The 23,911-nt window shown below is 31.3% G+C and overlaps 1 protein-coding gene across 3 annotated transcripts in view; it reads right to left on the bottom strand.

Annotated features, from left to right (window-relative positions):
* Ccser1 (coiled-coil serine rich protein 1) overlaps positions 1-23,911 on the bottom strand; it is a 1,159,332-nt gene that overhangs the window by 942,506 nt on the left and 192,915 nt on the right. For all 3 annotated transcript variants that reach the window (XM_078021918.1, XM_078021919.1, XM_021734708.3), the window contains exon 4: positions 3,434-3,527. In XM_078021918.1, coding sequence (XP_077878044.1) covers positions 3,434-3,527 — 94 coding nt within the window. The remainder of the gene's footprint in view (positions 1-3,433; positions 3,528-23,911) is intronic.

Consider the following 23,911-nt stretch of genomic DNA (forward strand, 5'->3'; position numbering starts at 1 on the left):
ATTTCGCTTACCCCCATCCCTTAATTACCACCAATGAATTCTCAACCATTTGGATCACAAACTACTGAATGCTCATAGTTATATACAATCTACCCCTGGCAGTAAAGGGAGCCAAGGTAAGAATAGAGAGACGTTTTTTTTTTTTTAATTTGTTCCATCTTTCCTTTTAACTCATTTGATCAATTATGATGCTTCACTGGCATATTATCAAAATGTGTATTTACCATCAGCATCTTCCACTATGAAGGTAATAGTGGGAAAAGCCTATATAGAAATACAATCATATTCTAGCTCACTGTGTAACAGATATTGAAAGATTAAGTATTCCAAAACAAAAACCTAAATTCATATTTAGGATATGCATTGTTTGATATTTTACCATATTTTTAATAACATTCATTTGCAGAAAAGTCATCTTATTCAGTTGTCCAAGGATTTCATTTTACCCAGTTAATTTCACAGGATTCATTGGTTAACATTAGACATTCTATTAAGCTTTCAAACAAGCAACCCATACCTTGAAATTGACTCAGGAAATTAACAGAATTTCTTATGCTACTTTTATTCTTTAAAGTACATGAACAAACTACATAGCATTATTATTAGTTTGTAAAGAAGATTTAAAATTTAAAGAGGTTAAGTTTTGTCCCAAAGCACATACATTTAGTTAAGACTTCAGATTTGTAAATCATTCTTTGGGCTTCATTATGACTGGCAACCAAATATAACTGAAATTGTTATATTATTGGTACTTTTTTTCAATTATTTAAATTGTTTATGAAAATCTTCAAAAACACACAAAATAGAATATTTTATTTCATGAAACTCTAACTCCATGAGTTCCTCCTACTTCCATGCACCATTACCCAATTCTGATAGTTTTCAACAATTTGTTAACTTAGTTTCATCTATTCTTTTGCCCACACTTGTTGGTAAAGCAAATCTCAGATACCATATTGTTTCAACTACCTACAACTCTCAAGTTTTCCTTAATAAACCTAACCAAAATATCACTACAACAAATAAACTATAACTTACTGTATAAATTAACAAAATAAAATATAATCGTATAACTCACTCAAATCTAAAAGTTCTGATTAACTCATTGAATTTTAAAAATATTTTTTACTATTGTAACTTAAGTGATACATAAAAACATAAAAATCATACATATTTATAGAGCACCCTATGCTGTTCTAATACATGTATATATGTGTAATTTATAAGTCAGTTTAAAATATATTCTTTGAATATATTTTAAAATGAGTATACCAACAAGGAAGTCCCACAGAATTTAGCTTTTTGAAATATATGGCTGTCTTCCCTCCCCTATCATCAGGTCAGTTATCTGTCAAATAAATCACATTATTTATCCTATAGAATTCCTTGGTTACCTATTGACAATCTTCTGACATTTAACAATTTCTCTCCACTCATCCCATTACTTCCTAAAAATCATGGTTCCATCTAATTTTTTTTTAAATCCCAAATTAACTGGGCATGACAGTACATGCCTGTGACTACAGAGCCTGATGCAAAAGGATCCCAAGTTTGAGGTCAACCTCAGGAAATTAGTGAGGTTCCAAGCAACTCAGCAAGACCACATCTCAAAATAAAAAAAAAATAAATAAAAAGGGCTGGGGATGTAGCTCAGTGGTAAGATGTCCATTGGTTCAATTACCAATCTCAGAAAAAATAAAGGACTAAAAATCCCAAATTAGCAAAATTCAGTTACATTCTTGTTCTTTACAAAAAAAACCTTAAATACCTTTAAAATTATGAGATTTGTTTCTGATCTGTTGTCATATTGTCAGAAAAATCCTCACTCATTTTCTTGGAGACTTTAGTAGTTATGGGATTGGGAATGAAGATTCAGCATAACACCAAGAGGAAGAAAATATCTACTTATTACACTTAAGGGAAAATATCTACTTATTACACTTTAGGGGATTGAATAATATACACATTGACAATTTATTCATCATCATAAATCTCAACATGAAGAATCATTCTTATAATGCAATAGCAGGATGGACACCTCTCATTCTTTTTAATGACTGTTAAGTATAATATTGTATATTTAGTAAGTGTTCTATTGATGAAAATTTTAGACGTCCTAATATTTGCTATTACAAGTATTTTAATGCATAAGCACATATTCTGTATTTTCTCAGTATCATAGGATCACAAATATAGAAACTGCATAGTTGAATCTAAAGGTAAATGCAAACTAAATATTTTTAAAAATGTACAATTCTTCAGACAAATACATATGAATCACAAATTTTAGAAGCTATCTAGGTAAAAGTGAGAAAGATCTACATATATAAAAGCTTATCTATCAAATCAACTGCAAGAATAATATTGTGAAAAATTTGTATCTTAAAATATTTTCAAAAAAAAATTTTACAAACAACTTCATTTCAGATTTTAGCCTAACATACAGTGTAAGAAAATGTAAGTATCACTATTAACATCTTTTGGAAATCATTAATATGATTATCATCTGTGGCATAAAGACATGGCATAAACAGAAGTTCATCATAAAATGTTATAGTTAGAAACTACTGTAGAGATTACGTCTAATACCCATTAGATAAAAATAAGGATGTTATGATCCAAGAGTTTGATTTTTCTTAGATTTATTCAGTAGAATCCAAAAATTTAAAGCTCGTATTTAACAATATTTCACATGAACTTTAAAATTGACTATATTTAAGGTATCATCAGAAATAAAAAATAGAATATAAAAGTTTACCTTTGTTGTCAAATATCTAAATTTGAATAATGAATTCTTATAAGCTACATAGTGTTATTTGGAAATAGAAAACATGATATTTTATGCTTTAATATAAATTTGACTTCTTTATGAATGTAGTGGTCCTTTTAATTCATTCAACATGGATTTATTACTCATATACTGCAACCCTATGTGTGTTTATGTGTTTATGAGTATGTGTTTGTGGACACTATTTGGAATTATTAATTTTGAGCCAAATATTACTGCATCAGCATTAATCTGTGTAGTTATGGGGGAAAAACAGTGGCTAAAATTTGGAATAGTAAATTTAGATCCACAAAACTTACATTTAGATACATAAAATAAACGAAAAGTGGGATTGTAGTTAATATTTTTGCCCTAAAGTAGAAAATGTTAACTTTTTACATTTTTCAGTATTCAGTTGGAATACTTTTCTTTGACAAAAATTTTATTTTATAGTTGTTTTCCTATTTTATAAATTTCTTCCAACCAGATCAAGGTTTCCATAATGAACTTCAAAAATTATAACCCCATAGTACATTTTACAGTTCCCTTGCATATAAAATATAAAGGTAGATTTAAAAGACTGAATGCAGTCTCAATAATATTTAGCCTATCAGTGTAAGCTAAATGACAAACATCAGTTATATTATGTATTTATTCAACACTTACCTGAAGGATGAAGATTCTGTTCCTCTAAAAATTCTAAATCAAGCATTAGATCATCTTCATCTAGTTCACAGGATCCCAGGTTATTTAAAACATCCTAAAAGAAAAAGAAAACCAATAATTACAAACTGATGTGCTGAGAAATGGAGGAAGTATGTACATGCAGAAGCCACAAGCGGTAAGAACTCAAAATCTCAGAAATGAGAAGTACCCACTGCATCTCAAAAGATATTTAAATCTTAGAGACTCTAAAATTATCAGTCCAATAAAAAATTAAAAATCATTTTAAAAATTACCAATTTTCCATTTATTTTATTCTTATTTTTTTAGTTGTAGATGAACACACAGTATCTTTATTTATTTTTATGTGGTGCTGAGGATTGAACCTAGTGCCTCACACATGCGAGGCAAATGCTTTATCACTAAGCTACAGCCCCAACCCCTCCAGTTATGTTTTTTAACTGATATATATCTGTTAAAATTTATATCATTCAAATTATAATGCAATAAAAATATATATGAGCAGGTGACAAACATATCAGAATATAGGAAAATATTTCTACATATTAAATATACTGACAATATTAGATATACCAAGAGTAGGGAGTTTTAAACAAACTCCAGAGATATGAAAAAGATTTTGCTGATCAAAAATTAAATATAATATATATATATATATATAAAATACATATATTTTATATATATATATTGCTTTATATATATATATATATATTGCTTTTAAACAAATGTTTTATAGACTACCAACTGTGAAGTACTAATTTAGACAATATTTGGAAGTAGGGATCCAGTTAACATATCCAAATCATTTGCATTAAATTAAATTAAAAAATTAGACTAAAAGATAATTATCAATATTCATTATAAAATAAAACAATAAAGATGAGATGTAATTCCTATTTTTTTCAAGACATATAACAAAATAAACTGGAATGGGTATACACTGTTGAGAAGTTCTGAGGGGGGTTGGAGATGCATACAAGAAGGAATTCTTGAGGGAGGAACAAAATCCTGATTTACATATTTGTGTATGTACATAGATGAGTGTATTAAGAAATATAAGAACTTACATTTGTGGACTAAGAATGAAATAACAAAAGTACAAAAAGTACAACATCAAGAGAAATAGCCTATGTCAGATTACTTTCTCAATTGATGGGAATGTTACCATAATTTACGTTGAAAGAAGTAAATATTCATTAAGGAAAGGCTAATGATATTGTCAAATGGATACTGAACACTTTAATTCTTGGAATTAAACTAAGGACACTGGGACTTTTAAATAAATCACTATCACTTTAACAAACAGAATTAAACATTATTAAACTTTAGAAACATGTGTGATCCATGAATACAGCAAAATGGTTTGAAAGGTGATATATATTCTCAAATCTAAGTGCTTCTTTTTCCTAACAAAGATAAGTAATACTTTAAACTATAAATAAAATCAACTGTTTATTGGAAGCTCAGTAGCCCAAGAAAGCCCAAGTAGCTCATCTATATACAACAAAGGATGGTGTCGGCAACAAGAAATAAGCTGCCACACTAAAAAGAGTAAAATAGGAGATTAAAACAACAGTGCTGGGCTCAATGGTGCATGCCTGTAATTCCAGCAACTCTGCAGGATTGTGAGTTCAAAGCCAGTCTCAGCAATTTAGTGAGGCCCTAAGCAACTCAGCCAGACCCTGTCTCTAAATAAAATACAAAAAAAAAAAAAAAAGATAAAAGGACTGGAATGTGACTCAGAGGTTAATTGACTCTGGGTTCAATCCAGGTACAAAAAAAAAAAAAAAAATCATGAGTTAAATGTGGAAAAGGAATGTTTAAAAGGGTGATTTTGTGAAGACACCATCATCAATGTTTATGAAGTACTATCCAAATGAAAGACTATTAATCTAATAGTCAAGAATATATTAGTTAAACAAAAGAGACACTTTACTGTGAAACAGTAGTAATTTACTCAAATTTAAATCAGGCTAAATAATTTAACACTTGGACTTTCAATTCATTGGACTGAATTATGAACCTTCAAAATTCATATTCAATCCTAATCCCAACTAGCTTAAAATGTGACTATATTTGGGGAGGAGGCTCTTAAGGAGGGAGTTAAGGTTAAAAGAGGTCATATACATGGATTCTAATCCAATGTGATTAGTATTTTTGTAAGAAGAATAATTTAGGACAGAAGGACAATATTGTGAGGACATAGATAGAAGACAGGCCATTTGTAAACCAAAAAGAAAAATTTTCAGAGAAACCAAATCTGCCAACAATTTGACCTTGAACCTACAGCCTTCAGGACTGTTGGTAGATAAATTTCTGTCCTTCAAGCCCCTTAGTATTTTGTTATAGAAGCCCTTGGAAACCAATACAACCAACAACGTTGAGAAAGCAAGGAGGGAAGGAACAAAGGGAATAAATGAATACTAGGTATATTGAGGTCACTTTTTTTTTATTATGTCAAGTAAAGGCATTTTACATTTTGTGTGCTTCTATTCCATGGTTTTCACATTCTTCCTTTAATTGGAACCACTGCAATTCACCTACCTGCCAGGTTCTTTTATGAACCAAACTCCCTACTCTTGGTGAATGATCCAAGATGGGTACCAACATCCTGACCAGAGCCATGTTCCAAAAACAAGAAATATGACTGGTGATCAATACTGCGAGATGCAAAGTGCTGCCAACAGAGGATCCATGGATTTCATTGTGTGGCCAAGACCAGCCTAAATGTACTTAAAAAATAGAATCATCATGGCAGAAGGACCCCTGGTTCCTGGTTCCAGAAATTCCTGAGATCCAGAAGCAAACATTATCTCTTCAAGGAGGTTTGTTCAGGCCCTTTTGAATTTTCAAAATTAACACATCCACCCACAATTTGAAAATAATTTTAAAATTACTTTTAATAGGGAAATGCTTGAAACTCTGACACTGGTATTCCAAAATTTCATATAGGAAAGTAAAGTTAATAAAAGGATCAATTAAATTTGGAAAACACAGTGCATTGTTCTTATTTTACTCTAATATTACAGGTGATGCTTGACATTTGTGCCAGTAGGGCTCCATCACTGGTCTAGAAGAGTTGCTTCTTAAATCTATTTGTTCTAAATTGCCTTGCCTTGATATTATGTTTACAGAGCAACAATGTTGCTCTTCTACAAAGTCTTTGAAGCTGGAGAAACCTCATAATAAAGATGAATGGATATAGCAAGGTGAAATGTTACACAAAAAAGTCAGTGTGAACTCACAAACCTAAAATATTTGGTTTTCCAGATCTCTTCCTAAAAAAGACAAACAGCAGCAGCATTACTTTTGTCTTCAGTCAGCTATTGAATATCTCTAGCATCTGGACGCTTGTTGTCTGATACTCCCTAACAAGAAAGAACCAGGATTCCTTAACTATTATAAGGAAGAAAGGAAGAAAAAGAAGAGATATGGGGGAGGAGGGAGGAAGGAAACACAAGGCATGCTGGAACATGTCTTTGTTGCTAGAGAAAAAGTCAGTTTCTTTCAAAAGGCTGGCCAAGAAAAGCAACCTAAATGGAAAATCCACAGCTAAATGTTGACAGTATGAGCATAAAAAAAGTGAATATTACAAAATAAAACAACTTATGTCTGTCAAAGGTTACAAGTTCATAACACTAGAAGAGAAAAACTTAATGTAAAAGATATAAAGAAGCACTAATAATACAAAAGATAGGAAAGAATATCCTTAGTTTCCATAGTTTTTAATAAATAGATAATAAATGGGTATATTTTCTAATTACACATGTGTTTCTAAAATGTAGACATATATTTCTTACAGTCTGTATAAGAAATATAGAGATTTGTAAATAAATCAGTAGCACCAAAAGTATTCCTGTACCAGGAACAGAAAGGACTAATCAGCACTGACAGTCACAGATAATAATCAGGTAAAAAAGGAGTTCAGGAACTAATTCATATTTTTGATCATATTCACAATATAAAAAAGAACAATTGTGCATTTCGGATTTGATCAATTAGCAGAAGCTAGAAGTAGAGTGCTAACTAGGTAGAAATAGGCCCTCATTTCCTGGTAGATAAAGTTGTTACCTAGTCCTATCTAATACAGAAATAAGAAGAGTCCATGCATGTTTAATAATGTTAACATGTCAACTCTATATATCACAACAACAGAAACTCTGTCATAAAACTCCACCAATAGGAACTTAAAAATCATTTTGTGTGAAGACACTGAATTATCACATAAAATTAAAAGCGAGGCTTCAGGGGGTTTTGCTATTTTATTTTTTAAAGGTTAAAGGTATCTAATGAGTAGAGTTAATAATTGTAAACATAAAGTTCAACCTGATGGCCAGGATCTTTGATTGGAATCTTCTCTAAATGTACAACAAAGTCCAATGAATAGATAATAGCTATCAGCAACCAGAATTTGAAGATTTAGAAGATTACTTTCTTTTTCTTATAAGTCTAATATGGTTAATAAATACTAGAAAAGTATAAAATTAGACTCCGCTGTGGAAAATATAAAATTCCCAGATCTGCAAAGTATAAGAAATGGGAAAAAGATGAAAAGAGATGTAAATGCCTAGGATTCAAAATTTGTAACCAGATTCAAGGCATGCTGATTTGCTATAGGAACGTTTTTAATATGTAGAATTTTCTTCTTTAAAAAATGGTTAAAAAAGGAAATCCTGTCACATTTGCAACAACGTGAATTAACATAGAGGACATAATGCTAAATGAAATAAACCAGGCACAGCAAGACAAATGCAAGGTGATCTCACATCTATATGAAATCTAAAGAAGTCTAATCCCTAGAAGCAGAAAATACAATGAAGGTTACCAGATGGTGGAAGGAAGAATGCATGTATCACTTAGGAGAAATAAGATCTGAAAATCTATGCTTCACCATGGTGATTACATTTAATAAGAATGTACTGTATACTTGAAAATTGCTTAGGGAATAAACTGTTTTCACTACCAAAATGTAAGTATGTGAGGTGATGGATGTGCTAATTAGCTTGATTAAATTATTCCACAAAGCATACATCTATCAAAATATAATTTTGTACAACATAAATATATACAATTTTGGCAATTTCAAAACTGCTATAAAATCAAAAAGAATAATCACATGCTTAAAAGAAAAATAAAAGGTGGTTAAAACCTTTGAGATAAATTGATATGCTAGACTTGGTAATGTAATTATACATTGGGAAAATTTGCTTAGACAATAATTAAGCCAATATTTAAAGAATATTAAAGTTTTAATTTAACATATATTCCAATTATTGCCATGTAACATTTTTATGTGGATATTTTAAGAAGGGTTAATTATTTAACTAAAATGCTAATTATTAACTAATTTATAAGATCAGTTAATTGGATATTAAACTGAACACCAATATTGCTAAGTATTCACCAAACAGACAGTTAAAAATCTTGTAGTAATACTGATAACTCTCATAATGTCCCAAATGATTTAATATTAGAAAAATTAAGAATAGACTAAATAATTATTGTTGAAGTAATTCAAATTAATTTTCTAAGCCTCAGCTATATAACAATGAGCTTAAAAGGCATGATTTCTTCAGTCACAGACCTTTCAGACAACTGTATTTTAGTAAATGTATCTTTTAAAAATAAATTGGTATTATTACTTATAAATCAGCTTCTTGTATTTGACTAATGCAAATATATTCTCCACAGTCTAGTCCTTCTTGCACAAAATAATAAAATTGAATTTCTGAAGCTTCAAAGTCAGGGACAAAATATTTGAGTACCCCATTAAGATATAACTCTTCCATAAGGCCTGGTCTAAAATATCCCATTAAACTTATTTATTCTCTTCACTGCAATGTACGTAATTACTATGATCCTGCTAAAAATAGAGGAAGCTGAGACACATCACTACAGAAAGTACTACTGCTTTAAATGAGAAAAATTCCTTTAAAAGAAATTATTAACTTATTCAAATAGTCATTAAATGTCATAGCATAATTGAAGTTAATTGCATTTAATTACTGTTAAGTAAATTTTAGTCAAAGGACTATCCAAATAGACTTGTAAAATCTAAGAGACCAGATCTGGGTGCTGATATGGACTTTAATTGCTGTTTACATAATATTTAATTGACATAGTGTGACTGCTCTGAACAATATTTGGTTTAAAAGTGAAGATATTTACAGTCAAATTAATAAGATATTTACAGTCTAGTCTGCATTCATCTTGTAGCTATTTCATACCATGAACAGGTATAGTTCAGATATATATTATTTTCCATTATTTTAATCTAATAATTTTTAAAATTTGACTAAAAAGAAAATACTGTTATTACAAAACCAAAATGTATGATGTAGCTATTATAGAAGACTCTCAAAATTCTCTGTGCAAGTCTAAAAACGCATTTTGAGAAACATTTTACAATTAAATCTATTTTCCTTTTTATTTGAGGAAAACAGATAATGTCAACTAAGTGTCTTTAAGTAAATCATATTGTCCCAGAAGGACAAATTATAAATGGCAAAATGGAAGATGTATGCATGACAAAATATTATCATAGATTTTTAGTTTTGAACTGATTTAATAAAACATACTCAGTCCCTTCGGCAGAATTGCCTTTAGCTATCAGCATGGAAGCCACAAAGTTCTTCCCTTTGTTGTTTGCTATGTATTGATTTGTCTTGGGTTTTGTGTAATTCAGATATATTTTAATAACTGTTTTTCAAAAATGTGTCTTGGGCTGGGGCTGTACTCAGTGGCAGAGCATTTGCCTAGCATGTGTGAGGCACTAGGTTTGATCCTCAGCACTACATAAGAATAAACAAATAAAACAAAGGTATGCTGTTTACACACAACTACAAAAATTTTTTTTAAAAAAGTGTCTTAATTCTACCAATCCTTACTAAGGCCTCCCACAACAAATCTTAAAAGATATGCAATTTGAAAATATGAATTTAAATTTTAGTCATTAAAATCATGCATTTTCTTTGCAAATGTGTAAAAATAATAATAGTTCTTTGTAAATGTGTGAAAAGAATATTTAGCTTTGCTTTTTGTGCATTTTCATGTTTATATATGAAATACTGACAACACTGGCTTCTGAAAGCTATGCCCAGAGTTTCTGGTTCTTCTTCTTTTCCACTAACCAAAGACAGATAATTCCAGAAGTCATTCCAAGTGGTGTTAAAATACTAAAATTTAAAAGTTATACTGTAAGACTTTACTGTTTAGGAAAAATTAATATTTATATGGATTCATATAATATTCTGTATGGATTTTAAAATTCTATCAGAATTCATATAAAATTCAAAATTAAACTCTAAACATATTAATTTTATATATGCAAGAGGATAAATTAAATTTTATTAAGTAACAAAAATAGAGATATAGGAAGTAAATATATATATATATATATATACATAATATATATATATACACATCATTCAAAATTAAAATATTTACTGTTAGTTTAAGAATTCATAGTTTACTTCTGGTCACCTTTTATAATATAATGAAGAAAAACAAAAATGGTATCTTTGGACATTCTATTTTCATTACACAGTAGAATCAGTGTCGTGGACACTAAACCTGACTACATCAGATTTTACCTTTTGTTGATGCATTAATATTTTTTTATCAACTAGTCTCCGAAGAAAGCAACTTGTCTCTTCAATAAAAACCCACAATTACTCTGTGTTTAATTGACTGGTGATGAACATTGTAATGAAGAACAAAGTAATGTTACAAATAAAACATCTGCAACTCTACTATTTTAAGAAATATTTGGGGGAGATCACTTTTTCTTAACTCCATGCTTTGTGTATTACCAGAATTGAATGTACTAGTAACAAAATATACTTCATAATTTTCTAACTAGTACCCCTGTCAACTTTTTGACAATGACCATCCCAGTTTCTCAATTCTTACTTATACATCACTCTGCTATTTTTTTCACTAAAATATTCATTTGTATATATTTCTTCAAATATCAACTGTATGTGTCAACAGAATACTAAAATATAAATCTCTTATCATTTAAAGCCTTATAATATAATCCTTATATCCTCCAAATACTTTCCTGTAAAATTTACTCAAATATATTCTTTCCTGAAAAATGCCTTGGCATCTCTTTATTGAATATCTCCAGAGTGTTTTCCCTTGCCCATATATGCCTGAAGATCAATACAAAATGATTTATCTATATTTATTTCATGGTAGTTGTTTTTTTTTGCAACACTATAACAGGTGCAAAAATAATGCTTCATGAAAATGATAGAAAAACTTTCATATTGTGCAGAATATCCTGGCCCTTAAGTTAGGAACATAAGAACACCAACTACACAACAGTGAATACAATATTTTGCCCAGGGATAAATATGGATAATTCACTGTGTTTCCTGCTACAGAAGTACAGAAAAACATACATAAATTTCTTGTTGTCATGCTTTTTACCAGAGAATTCTTGTACATTCAAAATCTCTGTTGTATCGTTATCATGTATAGAAACTAATTCATTTACCTAGTGGTTAGTCAGCTTTTCATCACTGTGAACAATATTTCTGACAGGAACAACATAGAGAAGGAAAAGTTTATTTTGGCTCAGAGTTTCAGGGATTTTCTACTGGCACTGTGGTACATGCCTGTAATCCTAGAAGCTCAGGAGCCTAAAACAGGAGGATTGCAAATTCAAAGCCAGCCTCAGCAACTTAGCAAGGCCCTAAGCAACTTAGTGAGACCCCCATCTGAAAAAATAAACAGGGCTTGGCTGGGGATGTGCCCCTGGCTTTACTCCTTGGTACCAAGTTACCAATATACATATATATATAAATATATATATTTTTCCCCAAAACAGAGATTCAGGGATTTCAGCCCATGGTTGGCAACCTCCATGGTTGTTGCTACTCAACAGTCAGGAAGAAGAGAGAGGGAATGAGGAGCCAGGGACAAAATATTATCCCCAAGGGAATATTCTCCCACCGTGCCCCAGTGGCTTACTTCCTCCAGCCAGGATCCACTTGCCTAAAGTAATCCATTCAAGTGAGGAATCATTGAATTGTCTAAAAATGAAGTAACCTATTGTTAAACTATTTCAATGACACAGTAGTTCGTTTTTTAGAATGTCAGTTTTTAAAAAGTATTAGATGTTTTGATGAAAATGCACAACACAGAAGAATTTTTGAGGATTCCTATTTGCTAAGCCCTACTCTATTCAGTTTTCTTAGAATTTTTGAACGACGCTTTCATTTTTTTTCCTAAAGCTATCTTTAACCTCACTGAAAAATGCTTATTTTTCATGAGTAAAAATTGTATGAGGACTGAGAATATGGCTCAGTGGTACAGCACTCGCCGAGTATGGGTGAGGCACTGGGTTTGATTCTTAGTACCACAAAAAACAATAAAAAATAAATGAAGATATGTGTAAAAAAAAAGTTGCATGAGTCTCTTATCACTTTGCAGTTTCATTATATGCTAAATCTGAATTTGTCAAAACGATTCTACTGTTTATGTTTATTAAACTAGTGAAACATAAAGTTAACCATAAAGTAACTAATTTTAACCATCAAGTTAAACAATACTTCTTGGTAAGGACAGAGCTCCAGCAAAAATGGAAAATTCTACATGTAAATAGTAGTTAAGATTCAGGTTTTATTCTAGGTTTTTTTTTACATATAGAATTCTACAGATTGATGTATTGAGATTATTGAATATCTTACTAATTTCTAAGTTAATGTTTTTCATATTGTTTCTAAAACAAGAATCAAATATGTACAAATGACACTGACAGTCTTGATGTTAAAAAAAAGTATCTATTGGGAAACTCGAAAGATTGGGAATTATAAATCTTATTTCTAACACTGATCCAATCACCAAACCAACTCACCAACTCTGCAAACGAAAGCACGTTGTAAACTTCATGATGCTCTTATATGAAACGAAATATTAGAATAGGTATACTTTTCAGCCTACCCAAGTCTTCAATGTTAAAATATGTAAGATAGCTAAGAGTTTCTTTCCCATGATAATATACCAGCTACAGTTATTCCAACTGCAAAGCCCAGGACTGTCTTCACTTTTGACACCAACAGCAAGTTTTGGGGTTCACAAACACACCCCCAGGCATCACAATGCAATAGAAGAACTCAGAGAATTCACTGAAAGTCACTGTACTCAAGGTTATAACCTGTCATGGGGAAAAGGTTCATGTCAAATATGAGCCATAGGAAGAGATGGGTAAAATTTGGCAGGAGCAAATACAAAGCTTCCATTGTATTGAGGCTGCATTGTTCTCATGGATGAAAATGCACATCAAATACTGCCGCCAACAACAACAACAACAAGAAAAAGTTTATCCAAGCTTCAGGATGCAAAGTTTTATTGGGGCTTCATTACATAGATATGACTGAATGAATGCCTATATCATTGATCAGTATCTCCAGGTTAACTGATATTGTGTGACTTAAAGCCTCTACCCCAAATCAAATAATTACCCTTCCTAGTTTGGCTAACCTCTAAGAAAATACAATCAGGTAGAGACAGCACACCCTAAGATCCAGAATAGTCATCCCTTATTCTAAATAAATAAATTCCTATCAGTTATTACAAAGATCAAATCTCTCAAACCAAGTTCCTATTGATTTATTTCCCTGTTGGATTGTAAAGTCTTTGTTCATTCCCTTAAAACATTAAATCAACAAACATTCCCATTCCTCAGGTTTTAATGTTTTGTTTTGTTTTTGATACCAGGGATTGAACTCAGGGGCATTCAACCACTGAGCCAAATCCCCGACCCTATTTGGTATTTTATTTAGAGACAGGGTATCACTGAGTTGCTTATCACTGCCTCAGCCTGAGACAGAGCACCATATCTTGTACTTCTCAAATGAATTGTCTATCCCTAAGTAATACACTCCATCATAAACAAAATACTAAATCTTACTTAAAAACTGAAGAGTGGGGCCAGGTGTGGTGACACACACCTATAATCTCAGCAGCTCGGGAAGCTGTGGAAGGAGGATTGCCAAGTTCAGGGCCATCCTCAGAAACAGGTAATTGCTAAGCAACTCAGTGATACCCAGTCTCTAAATAAAATACCAAATAGGGATGGGGGATGCAGCTCAGTGGTTGAGTACCCCTGAGTTCAATCCCTGGTATCAAACAAAACAAACAAAACAAAAACCTGAGGAATGAGAATGTTTGTTGATTTAACGTTTAAAGGAAATAAACAAGAACAATTTTCTTCATTTTGGTTAGATTCAGGTGACAGAAATTTGAAATTAGTTGAAATATCAGAGTATCTGAGGAAAGCATATTTTCAAAGAGATCTCACAGTAAAATACACAAGTAACTAATTTGAAAAGCAACGAAGACAAATAATTTAAATGCATTCTGGATGGCAAAAACAATTTCAATCAAGGCTAAATGTTTTATGTTTCCACATATAATAAATGATCAAACATTACAAAATAAATATAGAAGTTATATGAAGATGCTAATAGCATTGATATGTTAAATTCTTTGAACATAATGATCATTAATGACAATGCTTATATGATTAAATTCTACTCTTAAAATTTATCATAACCAGTAAAATTTATCATAACCAGAGGATTTATTTAGCTTATTCTTACTTTGATAAAGAAAGAAGAATTCAGTTTTATCATCTTCTCACCTCAGCTACATTACATATTTGTCCTCTGAAATATCACGTCCTTTTCTTCAACCACTTTCCAAGTTATTTAGAATGGTTATAGAATCTATTAGCACTTTCATTATAATTTTCAGACTATCTTCTTCCATTTTGTATAGCAACTATAACTTTATAGAGGTAAGCTGCCATTTCTTTGTTTCAAAGGTTTATATGACATTATCTCAACTTGGTCATCACTAGCCCTTCCTCACTTTTTCAAGAAAGTGGCTTCCTTCTAATATACCAGTCTTTCTTATTCCCATATTTTCAAAATGTTTCATCTTCTATATCACAATGAATCTTGTGGGAAAGCATTTTAGTCATTGATCCCTAGAAACTCGACAAACTCCTCAGAATATACTTCACATGGTTATCTAACATGGAGGAAAGACTATTTCAAAACCTCACAACTTCACCTTTGTCTTATGGATGGACATTGACCTACATATTACTGGGTCTCTCAGTTATGTTACAACCATGTCACTGGGTTCTGGCTTTAAATTATCCCCTGTAAGCCTCCAATACAATCTACTCCTCTCCAGATAACTCAGGAGATACACACATTTAAATGACATATATACAAAATGGAGAAACACTGTTCCTGAGTCAATGCATTAAAAAGACCTCACCTGGGGAGTTGCCAGATTTACACTGGATTTTATGTCATCAAGAGATAGATCTTTGTTGAGTCTAAACACTAAAACTTTTCATAATTTATTTCTTTGCACTATATTGTTTGGTCCAAAATCACAGATAAACATTCATTCTGTTTTTGCTTTCAATTTGTATGCTCCATATTCTAATTTCATCTTTAAGTTCTACTATTTCTTAATAATAATTATATTCATAAATAAACTTTAAATATTGTTGCAAAACTATCTTTGAGCAGGCCTCTATTATTTTCTTTTTATCACTAGCATTATTGACTTTCAGCTGTAAACTTTACATACAACTTCTTTAAGTGGCTTTTAAGAATGTGTTTCAAATATTAAGGTTTCAAATCTCTTTATTTCATACATTTTAGATAATGTCCATAAATACTTTGACACATGGTTTAGTGCTGTTACCCTATAAATAAATTATACATGAGTTGATGGGATTCCTGAGTTGATGGGATTAAAGGCATCACACATGACTGTACCGAGGAAAAGTTGTTAACGAGTAAAAGCCACTAACTATGTCATTTGACATTTTTCAGCCTATTTTTAACTTATCTATTTTCTATTTTCAATTATGTTTTGTTAATACCTGTAAATATGCTCTTCTCTGTTATAACCAGATCTATTGTGAAATTTTACATTGATTATACTGTGTTCCCTACACACTGGTAAAACATGATATTCACAATTTCATTAATGTGTAACTTCAATTTTTTATAACTAGCAATATGCTGCAAAAAGTAAAATCTGCTTTTCTGATGATTTAGTTTTGTTTCATTTCTAAGATGTTAGTTCTTCAATGAATTAATGGATTTTGATTTGCCACTGATTTTTCCTTGTAGACCAGTGTTCTGTTGTATTTATATATAGTTCGAATAAAATCATTTTCCATTAGAATTATGTAGAATTCTCCTAAACATATTATACACAATCTAGTACTCCTACATAATTATACTCACATTGCACTGTACAGTATTGACTGATAGTTTGGCACACAATCAGATTTTGGATAGTAAAATATTTCTAGAGTTAAATTTCAATGAAACTGAGATTTTATTACTTAAGCATAAGTACTGGTAGAAAAGAATTGCTCTCTCTGAAAATTAGCTTCAACAGCACATTAATATTATTTCATAACTTCAAAAGTAACAGGTATATGATTAAATGTATGTAAAGTGTCTTTTATCCCAATGCAAGCTAATTGATAGTCTACCAAAGTTCCATACTATAAGAAGACTGTTCTGAAACCATCCCTTTCATATTTGGGGTCCTTCCCTTAGCAATTATAGCCACATCAGTTTTCTAACAAGGGCTATAGATATGCTGCTTTGCAATAACCTGGTTCTCAAGAGGTAAATGCTTTAAGGAGTTGCCTTAAAACTCTGCCCCATTTTGATAACATCTCTGACTTTTATATCTTGTGTCAGCATAATGGCTAGGCTAGGGGAACTACCCAGACTAACTTCCAACATTCACCTATAATTTTTTGGTATAGTGTCTCATCCTCCAGAAGGTCACCTTCATCAGCTCTGTAAATTCAATCCAAGGTATTATGAGAGTCAATAGTAAGTAATGCTTCATCTGTGGTTTACCTTGGGAATCTGTCACAGAAATCTGTCTGAGAGAGCCAAAACACACTTCTAGCCACAAGAACTCATTAAAAATTCCTTGAAGAACTTTTACTGTCATATCAGAGTAAGTAAATCTAAGGTTTAAAGACTATAAGAGGAACTGGGGAATAAAATAACCAAGGTGGTGCAATTAATAAGTGTTATATACCTGGGTATTAATTACGTGACCTCTCAAGTAAACCCACCAAAGTTGTAATGAGTCACCTGGTTTCTACCTATAGCAGGCACACATTTACCTATCCTCCCTTGCAGCATAGCTATAAGACTCAATGTTTCCTGAAAGAAGGCAGAATCCTACCTACCTAGAAAAGCTCTTAGTTTTAGTTGTTTTAAGGGAACAAAACTGAGACTGAAATTTGATTGCCAAGAAAATCCTTCCCAAGGAAACTAGTACTCACAACAACCCTAGGACTATTCAAGGTCACACTCTATCTTCTACCAATTTTTCCTTCTTAAGAAGCAATGAGGGCTGGGGGCATAGCTGAGTTGGTAGAGTGCTTCCTTGCATGCATAAGGTTCTGGGTTCAATCCCCAGCACCACATTAAAAAAAAATGAAGTGAAGGACAATTTATGGCCTGCTTGACTACTAATATAAGCAACATACCTTCCACCAATTCCTAGACTTTCCTCAAATCTTATTAATCAACCCACAATGCTTTCATCTATCCTCCTTCAAAAATAAAGTATTTGCAATCATCCCATTTTTATGACCAAAATTATTCAGTTTTTAGTGAATGATATTGGCTAGAAAGGTATTTAAGCTCTCTCAAGAGAGATTTCTAAAATAGCTTCCAAAGGTAAAAATCATAGACAAAAGGTCTAATGTTTTACATTATTTTGCAAACTAACAACATAGTTTGCTAAACTCTGGTATATGCTGGCAGAAGCCACAAGATTGCTAAGTCAGAGAAAAAGGACTTTTTTATTCATAGCTATATCAGTATTTTCTTATGCAAGTTCTGAGCCCCAATTCCCATAAAGATATGCAAAAGAAGATTGGTGCCATCTGCATATGCAGTGGGTTGCATTACAAGAGAGAAATCATGAGCTTAACAACTATATTTCATGAATGAGTAGTAAACATGTCTGCCCTTTCTTCCAAAGGGAGATAGTGTATTTTCTAACGCTGTTCCCTATACAAATACCCTTGAAAAGATAGTGATTTTATTCATGAGACATGGACAAATGATGGAGACCCATGGAGAATTATCTCTATTCAAAGTTCTAGAATTTTCTCAATGAAATAGAGATCTATTTTATCACTATTTCAAACTTTTAATAATGCAAAACTAGTTACATTTCTTAAAGTTATTACGTACAATATAAATGATCTAATTAAAAAAGAAAAAAATTCAGTCACATTTTTGATAGAAAAGTGTGCAGAACAATGTATTGATTAACTGTACTTTCAAGAAGTCCAATTGTTTCATGACTGTTTCATGACTTACCACTGCACAGAATATGTTCTTTATTCCCAATGTATTTAGTTCTGAAGTGTACAATACTTTCTTATACTTTGTACACAATAATTCCTTTCCTTCAAATATTTCTGTCAATTAGGGGAATGTTTTTCAAGTCCATGAAGCATCACTTCAGAAAATCCTTCCTAATAACAGAAATTTGGGGTCTTTTTATCCAAATACAACTCTCTCATATGACATAGGGTAATAATATGTGATAATTTTCACCTGTACACTCATCATTGCATAAAACACACACACACACACACACACACGTGTGTATATTGTATATAGATTTAGTTGAATTGAGGATGAGATCTATGTAAGTCTACCATATTATAACACAGAGAGTGGATGGAGGAGTAATTTGTCTTATGGATTGTCTCCTTAATGAAATCCATGGAAAAAGAGCAAGAAATCCAAGAGTAACAGGAGTTATTAGTGTAACATCCCAAAGAATCAGAGGTCCCAAGAGAGGGATGACAATGGGTTGTCCAGGGATTTTCCTACTCTATTTATGAGGAACTAATATTTCTGACTCAATTGAAAGTGTATAATCTTAGTTTCTTATTCCTGTAATGGGAATGGTTTAATGTCTTTGGTTACCTGAGTTTCCCTGTATTTATTCCTTAAAACAGGAGAAGTGTTTCAGTTAAAAACAACTCTTTGAGGTTGACTAATGTTAGGGTCCAAGTAAGTAGGACTTTCCATTCAAGCACTCAAAAATAAACAACAACAACAAAAAAATAAGCGCTCTAGTCTGGAGTTTCTATCTAGGGTGGTGGGAACCCCATTGTCTGAGGTCTCCAATTCTATCTTCCTATAGGTAATCTATCTCCTACCTCAATACAACCTAAAGATCAGAGAATTTTAAGGGTTATGTGTTGATGGACAGATGGCAGATGAATGATGATGGGTGCATGAATAGTAGTGTGACTTAATAAAGTCTGAATCCTTATCATCTAATGCCTTGGCTAATGCAATAATTTGCATCTCCTTTATGTTTTCCTTAGTGTACTCCACATCCTATCAGATTAATGTCATTTAAGCATCCGATTCATTATATTACTTCTCTTCTGAAAAAAAAATCATAGCACATAATAAAATGAAGAACTGATTCCAACACTCAGCACAGCTTTTAAAAACCTATTCGATATAGCCTCAATCTAGCTTTTTAAAATGACCTATTAAGTCCTCAATATCACTTAGATATTTCCTCTCTGTGCCTCCATTTGTATCATTCTTCTCACAACACTGCTATTTTCTCTCCATTATCTGCCATTTTATCATTACTCAAAAATTTAAACTTTCTCTTACTGCTCAATTCAAAGTGAATTATGCCACTCTCAAACTTTCACTGAACAATCTCTGGACTAGATCACAGAATTACTTGGGCATATAAATCTCAGATTGCTAAATTTTTATTTTTACATGAAAGCATCCTTTAACCCACAAACATTGTATTTCCCTTATGGCAAAACTGGCTTCCTTAGCCCCCAAATTCTAAGAAGGTATATAGAAATTGAAGAGTACAAGCATGTTTAGAGTTAAACATGATTATTAATTGGTAGTTAAATAAGAGCCCTTATATATATATATGTGTGTGTGTGTTTATATAAAAACACACTCTTAGAATGACTTTTATAATGTATTTCCATACTTTTTTTTCCAGGTATTTAGAGATGACCATTTATTCATTTAGTATTCCAAATTAAATCTACTCACATTCATTTTTTTTTGAGTGAGAGAGAGAGAGAGAGAATTTTAATATTTATTTTTTTTGGTTTTTAGCGGACACAACATATTTGTTTGTATATGGTGCTGAGGATCAAACCCAGGCTGCACGCATGCCAGGCAAGTGCACTACCACTTGAGCCCCATCCCCAGCCCCATCACATTCATTTTTTATCTAGGCTATTACTTTTGGTTATAGTAGATTGATACATTAAATCTTCTAAGGACAATTTTTTCACAGGACTCTCTTCAAATAATGAACATCAAGAAAACTGTTGATATCAAGTGATGATCCTAACACTGGTTTCGGTTTATAATGCTATTAATATAACCAGCTCTGTTTATTCACATACATACAAAAAGGGGTTAAATTAGATGATCTCCAACACCTTTTTTTTTACCTCTAAATAATTCCTAATTAGAATATTGATAAAGAAAAAAAAACAGGTTTTTTTGATCACACTTTTACATTAACCTCTTTCTAAACTGTTTTCTTCTTTCACTAATTATTAGTCTTCAGAGAGTTTGTTACTATTTGTTTATGGGAAGTATAAACTCCAATTCATATTTTAAAGAATAATGTTATCTCATTATTTAAATTAAAATTTAAAAAATGTGTAAAATATGTGATATTTTAGATTATAGAAATACATTTATAAATTAGTTGTATGTATATTTAATTATATATGCTAGTATAATTAAGAACCAGAAGAGTTAATTAATTCCTGAAGGGTACATTTTCTCTATATGTCATACAATTTATTACTAAAGAGACAGTATAGGCATTATTTCCTAAAGCGAGGATACGTTTTGGAGATTAATTGGATTAATTTTCTCCCACCATTTTCCCAAAAATGATGAACATAAAACATATGAAAATACAGACAAATATACCTTGTATGATGTTAGAAAATCAGACTAAAATTAGACACTTATTTATAGGCAAGGTTTGAGTTTGTTTTTTGCAATAACCTGTACATGTTATTTCATCAAGCTCTGTATGCAACTAAAAAATGTAGCCTTATGAGCTGCAGTAGATTATTTAAGAATCAGTAAAGGAAAATTCAAAGCCATTTAAACCAATCTTAATTCTGAAAAACAAGCCTGAATAATTCATGGTTAGAATTAAGTATTCCACCTTGTGCCAATTTTATGAACTTCAAAGGGAAAAGAATGTATATAATAAAAATAATAATAAAATAGTAGAAGATTTAAATCTGCAGAATCCTTTGCAACTATGATTAAAATGCTATGTGCGTGCATAAAGTAAAGCTTTTGAATGCCTTTCATAAAAGAAAAAAATCTGAAAAGCTTTTATCCATAAAAAGAATCTTTTAAAAATGACTTTCTTAAAAGAATATGTGTAAAAGGCTAGGAAAAAAAATAAAAACCTTGTGATTTGTGTAAGTAAAGCTCCCACAAAAGACATACAAAGTAACCTAAATTGTAATAATGTTCAATATTACTCTAAATTGAGAAATGTAGTTAAAAGCATATAAAATATGCGACTTCATTTAACTTTAATTAAAAATCATTATATGTTGAAGGTTGGCTCAACATACCAAAATCAATAAAATTAATTTATCACATCAATAGACTTAAACATAAGAATCGTATGATCATCTCAATAGATACAGGAAAAAGCATTTGACAAAATACAGCACCCATATATGTTCAAAACACTAGATAACCCACGGGTAGTAGGAAGGTACTTCAACATTGTAAAAGCAACATATGCTAAACAGAAGACAAACATCATTCTAAATGAAGAAAAATTAAAAGCATTCCCTCTAAAAATTGAAACAAGTCAATGATACCATTTTTCAACACTTTGATTCAACATAGTCCTGGAAACTCTAACCAGAGCAATTGAAAGATGAAAGAAATTAAAGTGATACAATAGGAAAAGAATGCAAACTATCACTATTTGCTGATGACTTGCTTTTATATTTAAAAGATACAAGAAAACTCCACTAGAAAACTTCTAGAACAAATAAATAAATTCAGCAAAGTAGAAGGATATAAAATCAACATACATAAATGAAAACATTCCTATACATCAGTGAAAGAGAAAGTAGGAAAACTACCCCATTCACAATTGCTTCAAAATAAAATAAAATACGTGGGAATCAATGTAATCAAAGAGTTGAAAGATCTTTACAATGAAAACTACAGAACACTAAAGAAATAAATTGAAGAAGACCTTAGAAGATGGAAAGATTTCCCATGCTCTTGGATAGGCAGAATTAATATCATCAAAATGGCCATACTACCAAAAGCATTATAAAGGTTTTATGCAATTCCAAATAAATACCACTGATATTTTCATAGAAACAGGAAAAGCAATCATGAAATTCATTTGGAAAAACAAGAAACCCAGAATAGCCTAAACAACCAGAAAAATGAATCAGGAGACATTACAATACCAGACCTTAAACTATACTACAGAGCCACAGTAACAAAAACAGCATGGTAATTGACACCAAAATAGACACATAGACCAATGGTACAGAATAGAAGACACAGAGACAAATCCACATAAATACAGTTATCTAAGACTAGACAAAGGCACAAAAAACATTCACTGGAGAAAAGAAGAACATATTCATCAAACAGTGCTAGGAAAACTGGAAATATATATGTAGCAAAATGAAATTAAACCTTTATCTCTCAAACTGCACAAAACACAACTCAATGTGGATCAAAGACTTAGGAACTAAAACAGAGAGCCTGCACCTAACAGAAGAAAAAACAGACCCAAATCTTCACTATGTCAGCTTAGGACCTGACTTCATTAACAAAATCTCTAAAGCATAAGAAGTAAATAAAATCAAGAATCAATAAATGGGATGAATTCAAACTAAAAGCCTTCTTCTCGCAAAGGAAATAATAACATGAAGAGAGAGCCTACAGAATCAGAGAAAATGTTTACAACATGCACCTCAGATAGAACATTAATCTCCAGGACAGATAAAGAACTCAAAAAGCTCAACACCAGAAAAACAAATAACCCAATCTATAAATGGGCTCAGGAACTGAACAAACATTTCACAGAAGAAATACAATCGATCAACAAAAATATGAAAAAATGTTCAACATCTCCAGCAATTAGAGAAATGCAAATCAAAACTAAGATTTCATCTCACTCCAGTCAGAAAGGCAGTTATCAAGAATATAAGAAACAATAAATAGTGTCAAAGATGTGGGGGAAAAGTTACACTCTTACATTGCTGATGGGACTGCAAATTAGTGAAACCATTATGGAAAGTAGTGTGGAGATTCCTCACAAAACTTGGAATGGAAC

Source organism: Ictidomys tridecemlineatus, chromosome 9 (genome assembly GCF_052094955.1).
Source record: "Ictidomys tridecemlineatus isolate mIctTri1 chromosome 9, mIctTri1.hap1, whole genome shotgun sequence".
NCBI lineage: Eukaryota > Metazoa > Chordata > Mammalia > Rodentia > Sciuridae > Ictidomys > Ictidomys tridecemlineatus.